Here is a 24,545-nt window from a genome sequence, read left to right as displayed (position 1 = left end):
TTTCTCAAGGGAAAGGGTCACGTAGAGATACCTTTACATTGTTGTATAAATATGTGACAGGTTCTTAATAAGGAGTTCCTTCCTTAACTCCATTGCATCCTTCCCTAAGCCTGCAGTGTACAGGCATGACCACTCCACGTTAACGGGAAACATTCAGCTCCGACTGTCTTTCCTACTAAAGATGAACAGTGTGGTTGGTATTTAATGAAATCTATTTTTATTGTTAATTTAAAGCAATCTTTTTTTATGCTTTAATGCAGTTCTTTTTTTTTTTAGTTCTATTGAGATATAATTGACATACAGCACTGTGTAGGCGTACAGCATAATGACTTGGCTTACATATATTGTGAAATGATTACCACAGTAAGTTTAGTTAACATCCATCATCTCATATAGATACCAAAAAAAGAGAAAAGAGTGCTTTTTATTTCCCTGTGATGAGAACTTTCAGGATCTTTCTCTTGGCGACTTTCAAATATTCCACACAGCAGTGTTAACTCCAGTCATCATGTTGTACATTACATCCCTAGTACTTATTCATCTTATAACTGGAAGTTTGTACCTTTGGACTACCTTCCTCCAATTCCCCCACCCTGGCTCTGGGAACCACAAATTTGAACTCTTTTTTCATGAGTTTGCGTTTTTTTGTTTTTGTTTTTTTTTAGATTTCACATATAAGTGAGATCATACAGTATTTATCGTTCTCTGTTTGACTTATTTCACTTAGCATAATGCCTTCAAGGTCCATCCATATTGTAAAGCAATCTTGTAAATTACATAAATTCAGATTTGTGACATCCGTCTCAAATTGAGAACAGCTTCATTAATCTTATCTCTCCAAGTAAGATGTGAACAGTATAATACATACTTGGTGTCATAGGCTACTCCTGGAAACACCAGGACCTGAAACAGTGCCTTTTGTATTCCATAAACCTGCTCTTATTAATGATCAGTTTTCATTCATTCACTGTTGCTGGATCATGCGCTAGAGAGCATTTGTTCTCTTTAATATTATTTTGCTTGCTTCCATGTTCTGGTTAAGACTTTTATTTTCAAAATTTAATTAAAAAACACAAAGCAAAGAAAATAAAATTATACTTACTGTCACCGTTAAAACAAGAAAAGTAAAACTTTTAAGCAAAACGTGAAAGGGTCTCATCCTGTCTGCACCTACAGTTTTACCTTGTATAGGTAATTCTTGTTAACAATCTGGTGAATATCTTTTCTGATTTTTCCCTTGTATACTATATCTCGCTGTAGACACACACACACACACACACACACATTTTTTTCCACATAAAAGTGAGATTGTGCTACACATAATGGCCTGCAGTTTTTTATCATGGACATTTTTCTAATTCAATATCTACAGATCTTGTCTCATTATTTTTTAATGGCTGTACAGTTTCATTGTAGGGCTGAACCATAATTTATTTAGCCATTCACCTATTGAGGGACGTTTATGTTGTTTCCAATTTTTTGCTGCTTTATAAACAGTGCTGTATTGAGCATCCTTGTGCCTTTATCTCAACACCATTGCTGCTGTTTCTGTAGGATGGATTCCTTAGGGATGCACAAGCCATATTTTAGTCAATACTGTTAAGTGTTTTTTGTTCTTTTTTTTTTTCTTTCTGGTGAGGAGGATTAGCCCTGAGCTAACATCTGTTGCCAATCATCCTCTTTTTGCTGAGGAAGATTGGCCCAGGGCTAACATCTGTGCCCATCTTCCTCTACTTTATGTGTGGGACGCCTGCCACAGCATGGCTCCATAAGCGGTGCATGGGTCCATGCCTGGGATCCGAATCTGCGAACCCTGGGCCGCCAAAGCAGAGCGTGGGAACTTAACCACTCCACCACCGGGCTGGCCCCTAAGTGTTTTTGATTTTTCAAATTGCAGTTCGCCTGATGATGTCTAAGACTGCTCATTTCCTACACTTTGCACCCACCCAGCACTTAATATTATGGATCTTTTAAAATTTTGCTAGTCTTGTAGAAAATTGCATTTCATTTTAATTTAAATTTTCTTACTCATCAGTGAGGTTGAGTACCATTTCATAAGTTTATTGGCTAATTGTATACTTCTTTGTATCACCTGTTCATATTTTTGCCTATTTTTATATGGGCTTGTTTTTCTGTAGGATTCTATGTAAACTTGTTGTGTTAGTTCTTGGCCTATATATTATTACTGTTTTCTTCTGGGCAGGATTCTGTGGGCCTTTAGCATCACAGGATGTGCAAATATACAGGGAAATTCATAGTGTGTCTTGGGTTTTCAGGAATGGAAATTTGTTATACCTTTGTTTCACACTTAAAAATTCTTGTGGTACTTTTCACGATTCTGCAAAGGCTATGTAAAGAACATGGCTGCGTTGAATATGACGCTAAAATTATAAACGGCATTTTGGTTTCTGTCCAAGGATATATGCTTGCATGTGGCAGCATCTGCCCTTGTTTCTGTGCCATCCTTACGGGCGGAGGGCATTGAAATTGTGAGGGACGCTGGTCACTGGGAACCATTTCAGTGAGTTGAGATGTCTCAAGAGGTGATTTAGTAGAAGATGCATTCTAAAGAGGCTGACCTGGTCCTCAGTGACAGGGCCGGTTTTGATTGCTTTAGTTTTCAGTCTGTTCCCAAGGCTTCAACTCACCTTTTTTTTTTCACTTTTAGTTTTTTGAATTATTAATATATTCATGTTCAAAATTCAGAACATATAAAAAAGCATGCAGTAAAAATACTTGCTTCCACATCTGGGTCCCTGCCTCTATTTTCCTTCCCCATAGGTAACCAGTGTTACTAGTTTCTTCTGTATCCTATACATTTGTCTAGTACTTTTTGATTTCCAAATAATATGATTTTAAGAGAAAATATCAGAATAAAAATTGTATGTCTTCTATAATTAAAACTATGGCAGATGAACTGTACATTTAAAAATGAGTAAAATGGTAAGTTTTGTTACATATTTTGTTACAATGAAAAAAACTTTAATAAAAGAAAAAAAGTGATATCACAATTATGTGTTCATGTGGGCAAGGACTACAGAGTAACAAGGAAAAACTTTTACATGTCTGGTTAGAGTGGTGAGATTGTGAGTAATTTAATTTTTTTTCATTTGTTTGTGTTATAATGTTGCTTATTCAATACATAATAATTTTATGAGGCAAAGCAAGTCATGAGAGAAGGCCATGTTAGCCTTGGCTTTTAAGCATGCACCTCCCACAGGCACCGCTATCTCTCACAGATCCCTCTCTCCTTCTTGTTTTAAGAGAGAACATATGATGAGCTGTTACTGGGAGCAGCCCAGACCTGTGACCCCGCGCCATGACCCCAGCAGGCCCTACGCAGAGCAGTACCGCATAGACGCCCGGCAGTTTGCACACCTGTTTCAGCTTGTCTCGCCGTGGACCTGTGGGGCCCACACGGAGATCCTTGCTGAAAGGACTTTCAGGCTCCTGGATGACAACATGGACCATCTTATTGAATTCAAAGCATTTGTGAGCTGTCTTGGTATGACTCCGTGGGTCTTGATTACAGCGAGTTGTTTTAGGATGTGAGTCTGTGAACAGAAGACAAAGTGGGTTCTGCAGCAGGCAGATCCACACAATGAAATGTGTTTGTGACTGCCCTCATGTGAGTTTGTGATTTTAAAAATCGTTCTGCAGGCTCCTCTCATGACCACTTTTATGCTTCCTTAAGGGAGTGGGGAGAGGGGCCCAGGCTCTCAGCACACAAGGTCATTGACCTCGTTCTTGGCGCCCAGGGTGTGCTGGTGGCTTGTTAGGAACCACGTTCCTCGCTCTTGCACATAGAATCTTTCAGAAGGTCTGAGGCCAGACAACATTCACAAGGTTATCTTGTAGCTCTACAGTCACCAATTGCCACCTTTCACGTTTTCATTTCAAACATAGCATGTGTCTGAAGGTAGGAGCAGAGGAAGTGTTGGGTCAACAAGTATGGACCTTACTAAGTTCTCTCTCCACGGTGAGTTGGTGTCATGACAAATGTACTTCAACCATTTGCATCTACTCAATCTCTCTCTTTAATTTTTGCAGATATTATGTATAATGGAGAAATGAATGAGAAAATTAAACTGTTATATAGGCTTCATATCCCTCCAGGTAAGAAATTCCACATAGAAATCAGGCTCTGTTCTGTCTTGACACAAATCAGCTTTGTGCATGACACTGAAGTTCTTCTCTTTTGAAATTTTAGACTCAAGGCAACAGATTGTTTCTAGTTTGGGGTTGCGGATCACAAATTTTAAGTACTGTATTGCATGGCCTATGGCACTGGTTCCCAAACTTCAGTGTGCCTCAGAATCACTGGAGGTCTTGTTAAAACACAATTACTGAGCTCCAGCCCAGAGTTTCTGACTCACTAGGTCTAAGGACCACACTTGGAGAACCACTGGCCTGTGAAATGTGTGGGGAAGCCAGACCCTGGTTGCCTTACTACATAGTTATTTTAGCCTACTGTTTTTGAAGGATCATTTCATTTTTCCAGAGTGTAAGACCATGCTTCTTTCAAATTTAAGCAGTGGTAACCAGGAACAAAGGAAGCAGTTTTGAAACCTGTGAGGTCAGACTTGGCTTTAACCTTAAGGTATTCCTTTGATCTTTGAAACTGATGGAGGTGGATTAGGAATCTCAGAGGGTCTCTGGACCCCAGTGCCGTGGTTCTGGTGTTAGATGGGGCCTCTGACAGAACTTCCCAAGGAGGGAGCCTGGGGAGGCTGGTGGGCTGTGAGGAGGTTTCCAGGGCCACGAGATTCTGGTGGCTTTCACAACTATTACCACTTATACAAAAGTTGAAAATGCATGTGGATATTATTTGTGGGCTTTCTGGGTATACTTCCTGAATTCAGCCATTACTGAATTGGCATATGCTACATCATGCATGTTATCCCCAGGGAGCATTCTATAGTGGCCACATAGCTCCTCCTTGACCTTCCCACATTATTACTTTAGTGCAAATGGTGTAGCATCAATGAAGTTCTTTGCCTTTTATGCCAGTGTAAGTTATTGAGTTTTTTAATTTAATTTGCCCATATTTTTCATAAATGTTTTCCTAGTCACATAGAAGACATGCATAATTGTTCCTGTATTATTATCATCATCGTTGTCATCATCGTCATCTTCTCATAATCATTTATATCTGGTATTCCTAAATAGAACATGATTAATTTTGTGTTCAATTATTTTATCTTGATTTTTTTTTTTTTTTGGTGAGGAAGATTAGCCCTGAGCTAACATCTGTTGCCAATCCTCCTCTTTCTGCTGAGGAAGATTGGCCCTGGGCTAACATCCGTGCTCATCTTCCTCTACTTTGTATGGGATGCTGCCACAGCATGGCTTGACAAGCGGTGCGTCGGTGCTCCAAACCTGCGAATCCTGGGCAGCTGCAGTGGAGTGCACGCACTTAACCAATACGCCACTGGGCTAGCCCCTATTTTATCTTGCTAAACTTTTATTTTGGGATAATTTTAGATTTATAGAAAAGTTGCAAATTTAGTACAGAGTTCTTGATATAGCTTTAAATTTATGATTGTTTTTTATATTATCATTTAAGATGGATATTTGATTCATGATATAACTTCATAATGAATTATTATTTGTTTCCAAATTACAAGTTTATTTCTAAAAGACATATTTCAATTATATTAGTTCATTAAAGGCATTTGTAGACTTTCATGGCTTTAGAAAATCAATTTTTCAAAAGCTTTTTGAACATATGTGATTGTAGTATTTATATTGTATGACTCAGAATTTAAATTGTTCAATTAAGTGGACATTAAGATTTGATATATTATTTTGCTAACCTATATTTAACATTTGAATTTTTGATGCAGTTTAAAAAAAATCTTAAAAATACGGACAACCTAAAACCTCTATTTCAAAACATCAATTTCCCAAGGCCATGAAGATTCACAGTACCTTTAGGTACTTTTCATTTAAATAGATTTAATTTTAACAAATATTTACTTTCTACCATAATGAATAACTTTTTGATTACAGGTGGGACAAAGAAATTAGTCAGAAAGAAAAAGTTTAACTCACTAATTAGGAAGTCTACCGAGGATTACCTCAAGTGTGAATTTGTGTGCTCAGAAAGTAAAGATCTCATTTGCCTGAAGGGAGGTGGTGGTCCCAATCAGAGCACAGCATGCTGGCCTCAAACACCCACTTGTGCAGAGCGCACTGGAACTCTGCAAGGATAATAGAGGAGCAGAGGGCTTTGAGAGCTTGCTTACAAAGCTATCTGATGCAACTCAGGAAGCAAGGAAGAGCTGAGTCCGAGGCCTCACAGTTCCGAAAGAGCTCACTTTGTTGGCTCCGTGGTGAGTGTGACACTGTTTATGTAGCAAAGGAAATAGAAAAGAAATGTTCCAGATGATTTGATACATATCAGGTGACGTAGAGACAAGCAGTATTCCAGAAGATTATTAAATTAGGAGTTTTCATTGCAGATTGATAAATCTACAGATATTGGTCATTTTGTTCAGTTAATTATACAAATTGGACTTCCAGAAGTCAATTTCCTGGAAGAACATTAGATTCATTAGAAAGAAGTATCAAACAGGCTACTGAGAAGGACATATTGGAAAAGGTAAATGAACACAAACGAAGGAGACATTTGGAGGCTTACTATAAAATAGTGGAGTGAGAGTGGAGCTGACATCACCAGTTTCTCTGGGAAACTCTGAGGTTCAGGGAATACATTGTTCTATTTGCAGAGTAGCTCTCTAAAAGGTTTCCCTGCTGGTCCGGATCCACAGTAAATGATGTTCTTAAAATGTTGATCTAGTAAAATTGGAGCTGCTGCAGTCTTTGTGTTCAGCTTTATGTGAGGAAATAGAGATTTCTTTCTGAAGTCTTCTACATATTCAAGTGCATGGCTGTCCAAAGGAAAGTTTTGTCAGGAAGGTGAGTTAAAAGGAAGAATCTTGTGAATAATTCCAATTTGCATTTTGGTTAAAGATAGTTCTTGGCTTTAAAAAAGGACTTAACATATTGAAAACCTGAATGAACTTAATTGAAAGAGCACATGAAAATATATTAACATGTACTGACAAAGTATGGATTCAAAGCAAATATTCAAATTAGAAAAGAATGAGGTTATAAATGCTTCATTAGTGATGTTTAGTCAGTGTTATAATTTGAATCTTGAAACATAGACTAATACAGCAGTATCTGCATATGAATGAAGAAAAGCTTTCTTATTTTGAAATACTTGATATGAAAAAAATGTTGATTGGATTCAAAATCAGTCATATTAGCCAAAAAATTTCAACATCACATTTGTCAGTAAGGGGAAGCTGTTTGATATGCAGAATGATTACGTGCTTGAAGTAAAATCAAAAACATTTGAACCATTCAAATTCTCAATAATGGCAAGAAAGAAGTTAACATCAAGTAGAGAAAAATGCCATTTGCTTCCACCTTCTTGTCCGGTTTCTCACTGATGGTGACAGTCTCTTTTGAAGAGGTCATTATTTAAAAGTGCTAATCAGGAATTGCATGTGGCCCTTTCAATATTATTATGAAAACTAATATTAAGGAGTCCTGAGTGTGTGCTAAGATTTCAGTACCATTTGGTTCATTTTGTTACTTGACAAAATCTGTTTTGTTCCATTGCCCATGATAAACGAATGTACTGTGGAAGTTGAAGTTCATTTAGTTAGAATGGATCCACTTTCTAAACCTATCCAGTACAATTGGAAATATACAAGATCTTTGCATGACATTGTGTGCTTTGTTAAGAGGACCTGCAGATAAGATGATAGGTACTGATCAATACAATCCTAGGTTTCACAGAGTATTCACTGTGGATGAAAACCTTAGCAGTTTTATGGAATGGGATGTTATGTATTTGAAATTAACATCAATAGGACAGAAGATACAGAGCATGTGATGACTACTGTTAGCCCAGAGAAAAGGTTGGCACACAGGTTACACCCACCATATTGGTTCTTCACTTGTTCATCAGCCTTTACTTATGGTTATTTGGTAGTATGGTAGTCTCCCCTTATCTGCTGGGGATACGTTCCAAGACCCCCAGTGGATGTCTGAAACCGCAGATAGCACCGAACCCTATACTATAGGGTTCTTTTCACTTAAAGGAAGCACTTTAAGGCTTCTCTTTGGCATATCCGAATTGCCAGCATCATTACTCTTGCCATTATTGGGGCCATTATTAAATAAAATAAGGGTTACTTATTATATTTAATTATATTATATTATTTATATTATATATATTATATATTTATATATTATATTTATATTTTTTATATATACACACACACACACACACACACACACACAGTGTGGATACACTGGACAAAGGGATAATTCATGTCCTGGGTGGGATGGCATGAGATGTCATCATGCTGCTCAGAATGGTGTGCAAGTTAAAACTTAATGAATTGTTTATTTCTGGAATTTTCCATTTAATATTTTCGGACTACAGTTGACTGTGGGTAACTGAAACCATGGGTAAGAGGGGGACTCCTGTACCAAGAAACAATACTGAAGATAAACTCTATGGTCTGCTTTTGAGAATGTGCTAATATGTCAAAATATCTACTGGAATCCAAGAAACTGAAGGATCCCTACACTGCTCTGAGGCCCAGATTATTAATGGGAACGGCTCAAATGGCATGTATGAGGAAGACTCACCAAGTGAAGTGGAAACAGATGAGGAAATGATGAACCCAGCTGGGATCAAGAACTTCCCTCCGAGAATGGAAATAGTCGTTTGAAGATTCACTTGGAGGAGAGAATGATTCTGAAAATGGATGATGTACTGAGGAAACTTGCAAAGGTCAACTTCCCACAGGACACAAAAAATAATAGTTTACATTCCAATTTTATAACTTAGGCAGTACTGATATCAACTGCATCAGAAATGATACCAGGCATATTCGATTTGATGATAGCTTAGGCTAGATGAAAGATCTGTTCTTTGGATTGGGATCCTGAGTTGAAAATGCCACTGAGGATTTTGAAAAATATGAAAAATGTAGAATATAAACTCCTAAAAAACCTTTTGTGGAAATAAAAGATTCCATTGAAGTTTTTACAACAAAAGAAAAGCTACGTGTTGAAAATCCCTGGTATTATCCAAATTGTCAAGACGGCACTAAGAAATTGTCCAGTACTTGTTACATATCTAGTGATTTTCTTACAATAGATATCTGAGACACAGTTGGGTGATTTAGTTGATTTTCCTATCAATGAGTTGGATATATTGGAATTCCTAATTAATCCAAATGCAAGGCTTTGCTGCCATTTGATTGCTGTTTCCAACCACTATGGAGGGGTAGGAAGAGGGCACTATAGGGCTTTTGCAAGAAAAAAATATGATGGAGAATGGCATTATTTTGATAACTGTAGTGTCTCAACTGCACCTGAAGGCCAAATTGTGTTGAAAGCAGTATATGTACTCCTCTACCACAGAGGACACTCTCAGTGGAACTGGCTTTTCCCCTCTGCAGGCATCCCATTTAGAAAGTGATAAAGATAGCAGCGGTAACGATGATATAGAAAATGAAAACTATACACACTGACTAATGGAAATCCTTGGAGCCATAAAGAAGAGACTTTCCTGCTGGTGGTATCTGTTGAAGTGATGAAGTTATCTACCACATTAAAATGAAAGTCTGAGATGGGGAGTTTCAGATAACCAAATGAAATCCTTGATCAGATTTTAACTTGTGTAGTTCTTCAAGTGAGACACGATGAAAACTTTAATAGAAATGTCTCTTAATCCATTTATAGTCTTGAATTATGAGCTACGTATATATAGGAATGTAAAATAAGGTTACATTGATAAAAGTTAGTTCAAATATTTCCTTTCATTCATTTATTTATTTTTGTGAGGAAGATCAGTCCTGAGCTAACATCCATGCCAATCTTCCTCTTTTTGCTGAGGAAGACTGGCCCTGGGCTAACATCTGTGCCCATCTTCCTCAACTCTATATGGGACGCTGCCACAGCATGGCCTGACAAACAGTACGTCAGTGCGTGCCCAGGATCTGAACCCGGGCCGCCAGCAGCGGAGCGCGCGCACGTAACCGCTACACCATGGGGCCGACCCCTAAATATCTCATTTAAAAAGATTGAAAGTACATTTAAAGATTGTATGTAAACCTAGGTTTACTATTTTCTGTAATATATTGTGTCCTATGTTTCTGATCATGAATAGATAAGGGTTTGAGCTCCAAGCCTCCTCCACTGTCCTCTAGTGTCCAGTCCAGGGGGTGGTGTTTTCTGTGTGTACCAGGACAGGACAGAGGGTGGGAATCTCTGCTCTGTGGTTGGTTGGCCTTTCTGGCTCCTGGTCATTGTTGATAGTTCACCTGCGTCCTTTCTGGACACTTGCCCACCCTTTGAATTAATCACTCCTCTCTACGTTCCCACGACGTTTGTGCGTTAATGGTTCTTCTGTTAGAGCGTTTTGTTAGAGTGACTTGTGCACACGTTTATCCTGTTTGACACATGGAGCTCCTTGAGGGTAGGGACCCAGTATTCTCTTGGCATCCCAGCAGCTGTCACCTAGGAAATCCATTTCTGTCACGACTGCCCCACTACCATCCAGGGTTTGCAGTTTTCCTCCTATTCAGTTTCTGAGTGGATTCTCACATACACCACTGCATAGAATTTGTTTGGGGAAAAATTGGAAAAACATGACTCAATATCTTTGTTATAGAAAAAACAGAAGAAAACCAAAAACAAGTAAAACCCAGAAACCTACCTCCCAAGTAGGAAGGAGAGTATCTTATCAAGGCTTTAGTGCCATCTTGTGGATATCTGTTGGATCACAACTGAATTTTGCCTTTGAATTATTCTCAGTAAATGGCTTACTAGTAAGTTTCAACTTTTTAAAGATATGAGGATCCTTTATCTATAATCCCCTTTACAATTGCTTTCTTGTAGCAGCTTTATTGATATATAATTCACATACCATACAATTCATCCATTTAAACTGTACAGTGATTTTTAATTTATTCACAATTATGCAACCATCATCACAGTCAATTTGGAACATTTCATCACCCCAAAAAGAAAGCCTGTACCCTTTAGCTGTTCCCCCAATCCATCCATTTTCCCGATTTCTGTCTTTATACATTTACCTATTCTGGACATTTCATATAAATGGAATCATGTAATATATGCCATTTTGTATCTGGCTGCTTTCACTTGTTATAATGTTGTCTAGGTTCATCCGTGTTGTAGTATATATCAGTGCTTCATTCTTTTTAGTGGCCAAATAATACTCTATTTGATGGATATGCCATAATTTATTTATCCATTCGTCAACTGATGGACATTTGGGTGGTTTCCACTTTTTGGCTCTTAGGAACAATGCTGCTATGAACATTTGTGTACAAGTTTTTGAGTAGAGATATATGTTTTCATTTCTCCTTGATAAATACCTAGGCGTGGCACTCCATGTTTAACTTTTTGAGGAACTGCCAGACTGTTTTCTAAAGCGGCTGTACCATTTTACATTCTCACAAGCAGTGTATGAGGGTTCCGATATAATGGTGTTTTAGTGTATTTCAAGAAAACTCTTAATGATAAAATGCTGCTTTGAATTCAGTAAAGCTGTTTTCAGTTTTTGCTAGAAATTATGAGTATAGCAGTATGTGCTCATATAGCACGTAATGTGCTCATTATAATTACTTAAAAAGTGTAATTACCTATTATCCTGCCATCTAGAGATTTAGTGTATATATTTCTAGAGTTTCTTATATGTGTGTAAGTATATACATATATATTTTTTAGTTTTACAAAATGGGATTTTACTACATATATTTTTCCAGGACAGCATCAGCAATGTCCTTCTATGAATTTGCATTTCATGAATTACAAAATCTAAAAAAGCGTTACCTGGTGTTTAAGACATTTTCTTTACTCTGTGTATCCAGACATGCTTAGTGTACATCTAGGTCCATGGATCCTGCAAAGACTCCTGCAGCCCACAGATTGGGGTCTGCTGGCTGTGCCTTTAGTTCTTTCTTGCCTAAAAAGCTAAATTACTGTCAGTTTTGGGAAGACACAATAATTTGTTCAATTTTTTTTTTTTTTTAAGCACTCACTGAAAATGACCGAGACAGCCAGTCACCATTAAAGAATCCTCTGTTGTCGACATCAAGACCCCTGGTTTTTGGGAAGTCCAATGGCATGTACCTCTTTTCATTGTTATCTTCCTGTCAGGCACACTACTGCAACTGGTGGGAGTGATCTCTTTCACTGCTCTTCTTAGGTGACTTGCCTGTTCCTTTCCTCCTGTGAATTAACACTGAGCCCACTGCTTTGAGAGGCCAGAACCTTTCCAAGTTGCAACGTCTTGGGTGACTGCCCCCTCAGTCTTACCACCAGGTTTATTCCTCTTGCTTAATGTTTCAGGGGTCCTCTTGTAGCAAGAGCTGTCACCCAGCCACCACACCCCATCTGTGGTCAGTTGTAAAAGAAACTGACTCTCCAGTGTAATAATCTCTGCTTTTCATGGTTTGTACATGGAATTTGCTTAGTGGAATTCCTCAACCCCTCACCACCCCCTTCTATGTACTTTCCTTCTTGCTTTCATTGAATTTATTTAAATTATATATTGTTTTTCCTTTGTCTCAAGGTGATGCATTTGATTATCAGAAACAGCTGAAGCAGATGATTAAGGATTTAGCCAAAGAAAAAGATAAAACTGAGAAAGAGTTGCCCAAAATGAGCCAGGTATGGACTTTCTTCTGTGCAGAGAATTAACTATTTTGCCAAATGACTTGTTCAAAGGTAAGCTAGATAATGAAGCTTGGGCACCTTTACCTCCAAAGCCCTAATCAAAGGATCTTATAACTTCTGGGAGCTGAACATTGTGGTGATTAAATGGGAAATATTTAAATTGTGATCTATTCAGATACTCCAGATATTTAAAGCTCTTCAAAACAGAACGCTGCCACACATATCTTTGAAGAGTATTTATATCAAATTCATTTCCCCAGGTTGTGATGAAGATTTATTCCCTAGAGTGATAGAAGCATTTAGGGGCACGGTGGATACAGCATTCTTCCCTTAAAAAATCTTAGTGTACTTTCCAGTTTCTTGAAAATCATTGGCTACAGTATATATGAGTCTCTAAAACCTCTGAGTATTTTCCAATAAAGGGTTCTGTGCTACACTCAGTACCATGTGATAGTGGTAGGTTATTTTTAAAATTTTTTATTTGAAAACAATTCCTCCCAATGTTTGGGAAATGTAGGCTTAAAGCTGAAAATATTCCTTTATTATGGGACTTAAATCTTTTTGGTGCTGATGTGTACTGTGAGCCAAGAGTGGAATTTAGCGTGCAGTGTTTCTCAGTCTTTTTTAGACCACCATGCATCTTGTGGGATTCGTATTTCATGGCATATGTGAGAAGTGTTGTTCTACTCTGCTGGGGAGTTGCTCTCAAATTTGCATTCTACTCCTTGGATATAAAATCCTAAGTTATATCTCATCTCCCAGAGCTGTCAGTATTAACATTCTGATATACATAACTCTTTTTTTTTTTTTTTTTACTATAAACAAAAATGGGCTGTGTTAATATCTTGCTTTCATTTACTGCAAAATAGTCATGGATATTTCCCCCAAATCATTAAATATTTATTGAATTGGTAGTTTTTCTATTTTCCTATTCCTAGACTAATTGTGTAGCTAAATACCCCTTGAAGCATCTCATTGTATTACTTAGAGATTCTTGATCTGGGCAGGAGTGTGTGTGTCATTTGAGGAGGCAGCAAGCATCACAGTTCTACTTCATTTTACACCCTTTAGTTGCTGCATGGTGTGCCCACCAGAGGTACAAGCCGTCATTTTATTTAGTCATAATACATAAGCTGTTTCCAAACTTTTTCTATGCTAAACCCTAGCTTAAACATCCTTATAGACAGATCTCTGTGCACAGCTTTTGGATCCATTTCAACAAGTTGACATGCTGGGTTAAAGGGTATGCACGACCTCTAGGCTGTACACATTTCATCAGAGTTGCTGTCCAGACAAACTCCCAAGTGTGTGCTGAAATTCCCTGGAGTCACTGTTAATAGTATGTTTTCAGGGTGCAAGAGCAGACTACCTTCTCTTATATTCTGCTTCAAAAAGTACTATGTGGCTTTCTCAAACAACTAAATACAGTAGCTCCCCCCTTATCCACGGGGCTTATGTTCCAAGATCCCCAATGGATGCCTAAAACCGCAGATAGTACCAAACCCTATACAGTCACGTGCTGCATAATGATGTTTCAGTCAACAATGGACCACATATACTAGGGTGGTCCAATAAAATTAGTACCGTACAGCCTAGGTGTGTAGTGGGCAATACCATCTAGGTTTTGTTAAGTACACTGGATGATGATCTCACAACCACAACATTGCCTGATGACGCATTTCTCAGAACGTATCCCCATCAGTGAGCTACGCATGACTGTACGTACTGTTTTTTCCTATACATACATACCTATGATAAACTTTAATATGTAAATTAGGCACAGTTAAGAGATTAACAACAGCTAATAATAAAATAGAACAATTATAACAAAATACTCTAATAAAAGTTACTGTAGATCATAGGAACCTCAGCATGATGTTTCTTGAGAACGTTCAGTTCTTCACTTAAAGGAAGCACTTTGCGGCTTCTCTTTGGCACATCCAATTGCCAGTGTCACTACTTTTGTGCTTTGGGGCCATTATTAAGTGAAATAAGACTTGAACACAAGCACTGTGACACTGCGACAGTCCATCTGATAACCAAGAAGCCTACTAAGTGACTAGTGGGCGGGTAGTGTATACAGGGTGGAGATGCTGAACAAAGGGATGATTCACATTCTGGACAGCATGGAACAGGACGGCTTGAGATTTCATCACGCTACTCAGAAGGGTATGCAATTTAAAACTTATCAATTGTTTATTTCTGGAATTTTCCATTTATCTTTTTCAGACTGTGGTTGACTGCAGGTAATTAAAACTACAGAAAATGAAACTGGATAAGGGGGCCTACTCTATAGTTTTTAAAAATACATTATACTTCCATTCTGGTTATGCTGCTATATACATTTTTTTATTCCAGAGAGAATTTATCCAGTTCTGTAAAACTTTGTACAGTATGTTCCATGAAGATCCAGAAGAAAACGATTTGTATCAAGCCATCGCCACAGTAACCACTCTGCTGCTGCAGATCGGGGAGGTGGGGCAGAGCAGCAGCAGCTCAGGAAGCTGCTCCCAGGAGGGTGGGGAGGAGCTGCAGGCCTCAGCTCCCTCTCCTGAACAGGACTCCGTTTTTGCTGACACCAACACTGGGAAGATGCCCCAGGACTCCCAAGCGTTTCCTCAAGAGGCAAAAGGGGACTGGACTGTCTCCCTTGAACATATTTTAGCATCACTTCTGACTGAACAGTCATTAGTAAACTTTTTTGAAAAGCCACTGGACATTAAATCCAAACTTGAAAATGCAAAGATCAATCAGTATAGTCTCAAAACTTCTGAAATGAACCACCAATCACAGCCTGAACTCAAGCTGAATAGCCTGTAGCAAGATAGCAGTTTGCTGTGGAGATGAGTCGGCCATAGCAAAGCACGGAGCAGTTTTGTGAGCTGTCAGCCCATAAATCCAGACTTGTCTCACTGAGTGTACCTCACGAGCTGGGTATCTGGGTAAGCGACCTGACAGCCACAACTGTGGCCAGGGGAACAGATGCAACCCTCATGCATTCCTATTTATTCAAGAGAATTATCAGCTGGACGTTTATGTCAGTGCTACAGGGTATCCATACATCAGTTCCTTTGATGCTGTGACTTGCAATTTCACTTGTATGATTTGCTGAAATGGCCACTTCTGCTGATGCTAGTTATGATTTTGTTCTCAGAACAGACGAGTCAAATGTGTCATACCGACTCAGAGACAAGAAAAGCCCGAGCTCTCATTTTTCACTTGGATAATGGGAGAGGGTCAAGAATCAAGTTCAGTTTCAAGATCTAAGAGCCACTGTCTGTGCAATTGTATTTAGCTTTTTTTGCACTAATTTTGTTTCAATGCTGGTAATTGAAACTATTTTAATATATTTGGTTGTATTCACTTTGTGACCTTCCAAAAATGTTGTGTACAAACCATGCTTTCAATGTTGGCCTCCAAGTTTTTTAATAAGAAATTTTTGTATTGACTTGGTCCTTGTTCATACCTGATACTTATTTCAGTGTCTGAGGTCTGGACTGTGCCAGTGAATGGATAAGCTGGAGATGTCTCCACCCCTCACCCCAATCTGTGTTCAGTCAATAGTGCAATACACTGTAGGTGGTCCTGAACCTCACTGTGGCTGTGCACTACCATCACCAGTAGGGACCTCTTTATGGCAGCATTTAACATATGCCAGTAGCTTAAACACCGATGAAATATAATCCCCACACCACCTTGCTTTCAGACTTAATTTAACATACTTTTGTTGTAACCTTAAACTTTGCCTCTGAACTTTAGCTCCATGTAGGTCTGGACCAAAACCACCTCCTGGAGCCATTGCAAATAAACGAACTAAATTATGAACTGTCCATTTAAGTTAAGCATAATCTGGTTACCCTATCAAAAATCAATTATTTTAGGAGACTATTCTTTTTATTTAAAAAAAATTTTTTTTTTAACTTTTATTTATTTTTCCCCCAAAGCCCCAGTAGATAGATAGTTGTATGTCATAGCTGCACATCCTTCTAGTTGCTGTATGTGGGACGCGGCCTCAGCATGGCCGGAGAAGCGGTGCGTTGGTGCGCGCCCAGGATCCGAACCTGGGCCACCGGCAGCGGAGCACGCGCACTTGACCGCCAAACCATAGGGCCGGCCCTTAGGAGACTATTCTATACCTTTTGACAAGTATACTCAATACAGACATAGGCAGGAAATTAAAGACATACTGCTACACAGTTCATTAAACCTAACATGCTATTCTTGATTGCATCATTTTAGACTTTGTTAACATGTGAAAAGTGACCCAATGGCAACTGAATTCTACATGCTGGTTTCTGGATGGAACATGCATGTAAAACCATCAACATTAGACCTCCAATGTCCCAACTAACTAAATAGTAGTCCCAAGCCAGGTTCACTTCAAAATCATCTTAAAAACTGCTTAGGTCCTGTCCAAATATTCAGAAACTCCAGGGGCTGGGGATAAGGGAGCACAGGTATAAATATTTAGGAAAAGGTCTCCAAATGATCCTATAATTGGGAACTGCTTTAGGATATACAAGCGTGCAACTAAACAGCGCAAAACACTTAGGCAGTTTTATAACTTTATTTGACAATCAGCAGTTAGTTCTCATCCACGTTGACTGTCTGTAGATCTGTAAAAGAAGCGACAGCCAGTCAACCTCCATACCCACACATTTCATACTTGAACACTCCAAAAACCTTCTTGAAGGGTTTGGGCAAGTAGTAGTATTCCACATGACCTTTTACAACCTAGATATGGACGTTTTGTGTCCTTTTACATTTTTCCACACCGTGATAATTAAAAAAAGGTTTACTGATCACGTCTGTTCCTCATATCCCTACTGGAAGGATGCCAAGCATATAGGTGCACAAGAAGTATTGGGTGAGCAGATACATTCAGGCTATAAAAGGGCTAAGGTGGTTTTTCTAATCTAATCAGTTTTGTGGCACGGAGGAAAACTTACTTTTGAAAGTGGTGACAGGTACATATGTAACCAACGTATAGAGCTTGTTTGGTGAATCTTCATCCTCATTACGTTTTCTGGACAACCGCACACGGATACGGTATGGGACATTCCTGACGAAAACATAAACGTGCTGCTCAAGTCAATGCCTCCTATCAAGAAAACGGCCACCTGCTGTCCTCACACATCCTGTCCCCACTTCTCTAACATGCTTCTAATGCTGTCCTTTGCTCTAATCAGACCAACCAGCTAACACTAGAGGTGTTTCAGTTCCCTGGAAAATAAATACCTACAGATGGACATTAAACGCTGTTGTCTCAGGATGCATACCTGTCTTAGCAGGCAGCCACCAACATTCAACCTATGCAGAAATGTGGGCCCCAATGTGCTAGGTCTTTTTCCTTCTATCACCAACATACAAATCTTGGTTATGAGGTTTTTCTTTTAAATTTAAATCTAGAGAAACATTAAAAACTGTGCAGGCTATATTGAACATACAAGGCTATTAAATGTTCAGTTTCTCTACCTACGCACACAATCCTCTCCTCCAACTTCTCGGCAGCTTTACAGCTGACTGCATGTCCTTTTACTGATCTTAGGACATGAGGCATCCTGAAACTTGAGACTTCTCTTGGCTCATGTGACACCACTCCTTCCTTACCATCTCAAGGGAGCTCATCGGCAGCTCCTTTATTACACACGTCTCCTCTACCAGAACCCTAACTGCTGGCTCACTCAGAGGCTGAACCTCAGGTCCCTCTTTGTTGTCCCATCTAACCCCAGTGCTGAAATACCCAGATGTAGGCAGCCTCTCCCCTCCTACTCCAGTCTCATACAATCACCCAGTCCATGCCGGCACCACCCCACCTAGTTGGTCCCATTTCCACTCTGGCACCTTACATCGTCTTCCACAGCAAAAACTACCCTCCTGCTCATAAACTGTAAACAACATTTCTCAGCCTTGGCACTACTGACATTTGGGCTGGATAATTCTTCGTTATGGTGGGCTGCCTTGTGCACTGTAGGATGTTGAGCAGAATCTTTGGCCTGTAGCAGCCCCCAATAATGACAATCTAAAATGGGTAAACCTGCTTACGGCTGGGGCCGGCCCTGTGGCATAGCGGTTAAGTGCGTGCGCTCCACTGCTGGCAGCCCAGGTTCGGATCCCGGGCGCGCACCGATGCACCGCTTGTCAGGCCATGCTGTGGTGGTGTCCCATATAAAGTAGAGGAAGATGGGCACAGATGTTAGCCCAGGGCCAGTCTTCCTCAGCAAAAAAGAGGAGGACTGGCATGGATGTCAGCTCAGGGCTGATCTTCCTCACAAAAAAAAAAAAAAAAAAGAAAAAAAGAAAAGCAGCTCATGGCTGACAACCACCACTGCAGCTGTTTCCCATTATGTCTAGAGAGCAGGCCCAACTTGGCCATGACCTGTACGATTCCACATCATCTCCCCTACCTGTCCATCCGCACTCACTTCCTTCAAGTCACGTGCTCTACTCCATCTCCATCAACCCGTTCCAGATCACACCAAGTGTGTTCTCTCTGTGCAGCGCTCTTACCCGACCCTCGCACTGCTGGCTCCTTCACCATGTGCGTCTCAGTTCAAACACCACTGTCAAAGGGCTTCCCTGCAGATGCTACCCCACCTTTTGAGTCACTGCCACATTATCTCTTTTGTACTTCCATATGCATTAGCTAGATTACTGAACTTTTACAGACTGTGCAGAGTGAGTTGGTTAAGCTGGTGTAACTGTAAAAGTTCATCTTATAACATGGGGTAACTTTAGCACCTTATTCCTTTGGCCCAGACAGCTTTGTTGAGCCTGGTGTCAATTCGCACATCTGGAGTTCCCATCTCCTTCATGGCAAACTTCCGGATCTCTTTGAGTGCCCGAGGGGCACGCTTCTTGAAGCCCCTGAGATTCAAATATAAGTAAATAAAGGAGAACAAAATTAAATGAAATACACAACATAGCATGTTCTATTTCCACAAAACAAATCTAAACTAAACCTTGAACCAGGCAGGAACAATCCTTTTTCTCACCAGTTTGCAATGCCCAGTATAATACTCGGGACACAGAAGACGTATAATCCATTTTCAATGATGTAGGATAAGGGCTCTGTATACAATCTTTAAGAGATGCTAATATACATGCTGGTCAACCCTTTCCTGATAAAACAAACAAAAACACCTCCAGGCTCTAACAATACCGCTGGCCAAGGAGAATATAATCAAAGAATGGTGTCAGAATACACTTGAACATAAAGTATACAACACTCAAGTAAATACTCTAAGTGTCCTCAAGTCAAAATATAATTTGATTATTTGTCACATCTTAAGACATGGCATGTTTTGGGAGATCATTCAATGCTACTAATTTAAAGGTTCATTAACTTCGTCTATGCTTAAAGAACATGGGCCTTAAATGTACAGATTTCCTCTCAAGAAGTATGAGGAGAACAGCTCATTCTATGGAGCTCTCATTATAGTCAGGCACTGTCATTAACTCACGCCTGTTCCAACTCTAAGTTAGGTACTTTTAACCGGTTGTTCAGATGAGGGTACATAAATTCATTTGAATTTCATACTTTCAGTTAATAAGAAAACATGAAAAAGCAAAACTTTACTACAGCTGAAATGGTCAAGCATTTGGATATGTGAAGGCCAGCCAGTCCAAGTGGCGCAGAGACCAGAGGCTAAAAGGTGTCCTGGCACCCCAAGACTGTGACTTTCAGAGAAGAGGCCATGGCTGTTATGCACCTCTGTAACCCCAATGCACAGTGCCTGGCACATGGTAGGTGCTCCACACTTTTGTTAGATTAAGTAAACTCTGAAATCCAAGTAAAACACGGAGAATACTAGGGTGACTTAATTCTGCCCTAAACCCTTAAGTGATCTCACCTGACCTACAAGATCTGACTCGCCACCCACCCCCACCTCACTCTGCCTCTTCTCTTACCAAGTCTCCCCTGCTCCCTTTGCTCTGCCCTCACCAGCCTCCTTGCTATTTCTAGAACCCATCAAGCAAGCTCATTTCATTCACTGAAATTCAACTTAACCATCTAGAAATAAAAGGTGCTAAAAATAACAGCAGTACACATAATAGACAAAATCCCCTATTCTTCACGTAGCTTATGTAGGTGACACACCGAGTACATCAGATGGTATTAAGTACTATACGAAAAAATGAACCAGGGAAAAGATAGAGCATTAGGGAAGGGGACCGTAGTTTTAAATAAGATGGCCAAAGAGATCCTGGAGTCAAGGTCTGAAGATGACAAGGGCAGCCATTTAGTTATCTCTGAGGAAAGCATTAAGGCAGAGGAAAAAAAAGTAAAAATAAAGCAAACAGCTACCCTGAATCAGGTACATGCTTGGTATGATTAAGAAAATAAGCGGCCAGCTCATGTGGGATCACAGCAAGAACTCTGGCTTCTCATCTGAGAAAGATGGGAAGCCAATGAAGGGTTTGAGAACAGACCAGGTGTTTGGGGGTGGGGGAGGGAACCAGGAGCAGAGAGCTGCTAACTGTAACCATTCAACTGAGAGAGAATGTTGGTGGGACCAGTGCAACTGGTCAGACTGTGGAAGGCAGAGCCAAGAGGACAGGCTCAATTGCCAGTGACTGAAATCGGGAAGGCCACGAGAGAAATAGGAAGGTTGGGGCTGGAGATGGATGCCAGGAGTTTGGTTTGGGGCTATGTAAAGTCTGAAATGCCTATTTAAATACCCAAGTAGAGACGTTCATAGCAGTTGGATATTTGTGGTCCTAAGACTAGTTGCTATTACCAAGCACAGACAGAAGAGGCACCGAGTCCTGGGACTCAACCTTAAGAGGATGGGTTGTGAGAAGGAATCAGCAAAGCAGACTAAGAAGGAACAGCTAGAGAAGAAGAAAAACACAAGACTGTAGAATCTTTGGAAGTAAAAGCATTTTCACGGAATGAACTCTCAATTGTTGCATAAGGACTGAGAAGTAACCAAAGGATTCAGTACCATGTAGGTCTTCACTAGGGGCTTTTGTAGCAAAGCACAAAATGCCTGAAAAACTCGTCCACCTGCAAGGGCTCACACCTGCACTTTTCAAATGTCCCATTATCTGTGTGGCCTGTAAAACAGCACCCCTTTCAACCACTGACTTACTTCCCACCTGGCACTTCTCACTATTCTGTCTAAATACTTGTTGTCTAACTTCCCCTAAGTAAACTAGTGAGGCAGGATCGTTGGTTCCCTGCCATTATTTGCAGAGCCCAAGGACAATGCCTAAGACACAGTTCAGCGCTTGATGTGCTCCCAAAATGAATGTATGCATGCTCCAAATAAATGGGTGGGAAGGGAATGTGGTTACTCACAAGCAGCATCGGTGCACAAAGGCGGCACTGGATTTTTGACCCAGAAGCCATCTCAGACCCCAAATAAGACAACGCACACGATGCTCCTTAGCTCACACATGGTCAACACCCGGCAGGGAACGCAGTGCCACAACGCCAGGCCCAACGTGGATGCTGCAGCACATTTAAATCCCTGGCAAAATTAGTTCTCGCGAGATAGGATGGCACAGCCAAGGGCAAGAAATCCTGCTCTGTTCCACGGACCGGTGCCACAGAACATTATTAGGCTGTGTAACATTCTGCTATCAAAAGCACTCCAAGTAACACTATTCCAGGGATTAGGTCTCCATTATCAGCAATAAGTGCCATGTGCAAAAAAAGGGGAACACTTACGAAGATCAAGAACTAAATCCTACCTTCCAGAGACAGGAAAACAAGCACAACATTCAGAATCACTCCTAGGTTCTTGCACATCAGACATCCGCAACACTCCGCGTCCTCACCACGAACACTGCCCCGCGGCTCGGCTGACACACTCCTCTCGTCTCCCCCCAGCAGTCCCCCTTGTTATTACAACTCGCCCAACATCACCTATTACGTATCTGCGTCCGTCAGAGAACTGCAGTAATCCTATTTCAGAGAGTTCACCTGCTGGGCCCGACACAGCTTTTCTAGGTCACTGGCTAACTTGACCAGAGTTGAGAGACATTAACAGCACGTTTGCTCTCCGTCGATACAAACCTTGCTCCCTGCAGGCCGCCCAGCTTTAACCGAATTACAAAGCGCCGAGTGCGATGAGTTTATCATCACCAAGTTTCCCCAAACCGGCTCTCCCAAAAACTTGCATCATTCAGCCTCACGCTCATCGACCTCCGAGCATCACACTTTAAACCCTACAGACCTTAAACAGGGCCCCCGGGACAGCCGTGAGCTTCCAAGAAGAAAGGCGGGACTTCTCGGCCGCCGGGCCCTTAGACGACTAGGCCGAGCGTCGAGAGCCCCGCCCGGCGCGGCACCGGCCCCCCGGGGTACTCACACTCCGTGGATGCGCTTGTGGATGTTGATGGTGTACTCTCTGGTCACCACCTCGTTGATGGCAGAGCGGCCCTTCTTCTTCTCGCCACCCTTCTTCGCGGGAGCCATCTAAACGCAGGCGACGAGGCGGCTCAGAGCAGAGGGACAAGCACAGGCCAGGTCCTCTCCCCCGCGCCTGGCCTCACACGGCGCCCTCGGGGGCGCCGGCCAGGCCCCTGCAACCCCAGCTTCTGGGCGAAGCCCAGCCGGCCACCCCGCGGCCCAGACGCCCCCGCCCCGGAAACCCCTGCGGCCCCGGCTCCCCTAAGCCTGGCCGCTGTCCTTCCCAGGCTTTAGGAACCCTTAAACACAGCGCGGATTCCCGTCTCCCTGGAACGCGGAGCCCCGGGCCTGCTCAGGAAAAATCCCGCCGTCCCGCTCAGCAAAACCCCGGCCGAGGATGGGGCCAGATTCCCGAAGGCGAGACCCACCGCCCATACTCACTCCGCCGGGCCCAGGTTGAAAAGGAAGAGCGCGCGGTATTGTGGGAGAGGGAAAGCAGGGTCGCAAGTACAACTTCCGGGTCGCCGGAGGCGGGTGAGGGGTGTGGCTAGGGAAGGGGAGACGCGAGGCTGTGACGTAAGCGGTGCCCGCCGAGCGGTGCCGCCCAGCGGCTGCGGCCACCGGGTCGGAAGGTGACTCGAGTGTTGCGTTCTCTGCTCCTCGCTGCACGCAGCCGAGTACCCTCTTCCTGTGCGCGAGTGAGGCGCGCTCTAGTCTAAGTCTTCAGAGGGAACCAAAACCCGGGCCCACAGTTGCATAAGAGCAGAGCCAGGAAGAGGAGACGTTCTTTTGTTTTCCCCATTCAGTGGTTCGAGCCACGTTTGCTGAGCCTGTGTCCGGCGCTGCGCCTGGCGGGCGGCCCCGGAGATGACTGAGACACGGCTGCCGCCCCGGAGCTGCTCGCGTCGAGCGGGGCAGACTCTGGAATAGGAGTCTTGACCGTCCTGGACGGTGGGGCCCCTGGAGCGTCGCGTGTGGCCCGGTGCATGGGTGTCACGGTTGCAGAAAGCGGAGAGGCTTGTGCTGGTTCTGGAAGGATGGGCAGGAGCTAGCGAGGCAGAGAGGTGGTACAGCGTGCAGCACGTGACAGGTCTGAAGCAGTACGGCTTTCCAGACTCGGGGCTGAGAGATGAGAGAGTCTGCGGGGCCTTTCTCAAGAGGTTGAGTGTTACAGGTGGCGAGTCATTGGAAGGCTTTCAGGAGCGGGGCAAGCAGTGCCATGATCAGATTTGTTTTAGGGTTAATTTGGTTACACTATGGAGAATAGATGGGGAGTGGGGGGCAAGATGGTAGCAAGGAGACCAGTAGAAGGAAACTATCTACACAATATAGACAAATGAGGAGGGTCTGAACTAAGGCACTTGCAGTGGGATTGGAAAGGAGCAGACTGATTTTATAGATATGAAGAGGTAAAATCAAGAGGACTTAGAGGGAGAAGACCAGTGTAGAC

The 24,545-nt window shown here is 41.7% G+C and overlaps 2 protein-coding genes and 1 pseudogene across 7 annotated transcripts in view; 2 read left to right on the top strand and 1 right to left on the bottom strand.

Annotated features, from left to right (window-relative positions):
* The window catches only part of TBC1D8 (TBC1 domain family member 8), a 117,866-nt gene extending 101,678 nt beyond the window's left edge, over positions 1–16,188 (top strand). For 5 of the 6 annotated variants that reach the window (XM_087426232.1, XM_087426231.1, XM_087426234.1 and 2 more), the window contains 5 exons: positions 3,265–3,505; positions 4,051–4,116; positions 12,092–12,181; positions 12,632–12,729; positions 15,094–16,188. In XM_087426232.1, coding sequence (XP_087282358.1) covers positions 3,265–3,505; positions 4,051–4,116; positions 12,092–12,181; positions 12,632–12,729; positions 15,094–15,555 — 957 coding nt within the window. In that variant the 3' untranslated portion in view covers positions 15,556–16,188. Of the gene's footprint in view, positions 1–3,264; positions 3,506–4,050; positions 4,117–12,091; positions 12,182–12,631; positions 12,731–14,187; positions 14,285–15,089 lie in introns of all 6 variants that reach the window. The other variant, XM_087426236.1, reaches the window with a different exon arrangement.
* On the top strand, positions 8,227–12,073 carry LOC106802749 (ubiquitin carboxyl-terminal hydrolase 15 pseudogene; annotated as a pseudogene).
* Positions 16,189–17,283: 1,095 nt separating the features above from the next.
* RPL31 (ribosomal protein L31) lies at positions 17,284–23,555 on the bottom strand. The gene is made up of 5 exons (XM_014791667.2): positions 23,537–23,555; positions 23,055–23,161; positions 19,477–19,602; positions 17,685–17,797; positions 17,284–17,351 (listed from the first exon to the last, which is right to left on the bottom strand). Exons 2-5 carry the CDS (start codon positions 23,159–23,161, stop codon positions 17,320–17,322), a joined length of 378 nt encoding a protein of 125 aa, XP_014647153.1. The 5' UTR covers positions 23,537–23,555; the 3' UTR covers positions 17,284–17,319.
* Between the last annotated feature and the right edge of the window lie 990 nt (positions 23,556–24,545).

This window comes from Ceratotherium simum, chromosome 40 (genome assembly GCF_057802395.1).
Source record: "Ceratotherium simum simum isolate JZ-2026a chromosome 40, ASM5780239v1, whole genome shotgun sequence".
NCBI lineage: Eukaryota > Metazoa > Chordata > Mammalia > Perissodactyla > Rhinocerotidae > Ceratotherium > Ceratotherium simum.
This window is presented reverse-complemented; position numbering and strand designations above follow the sequence as displayed.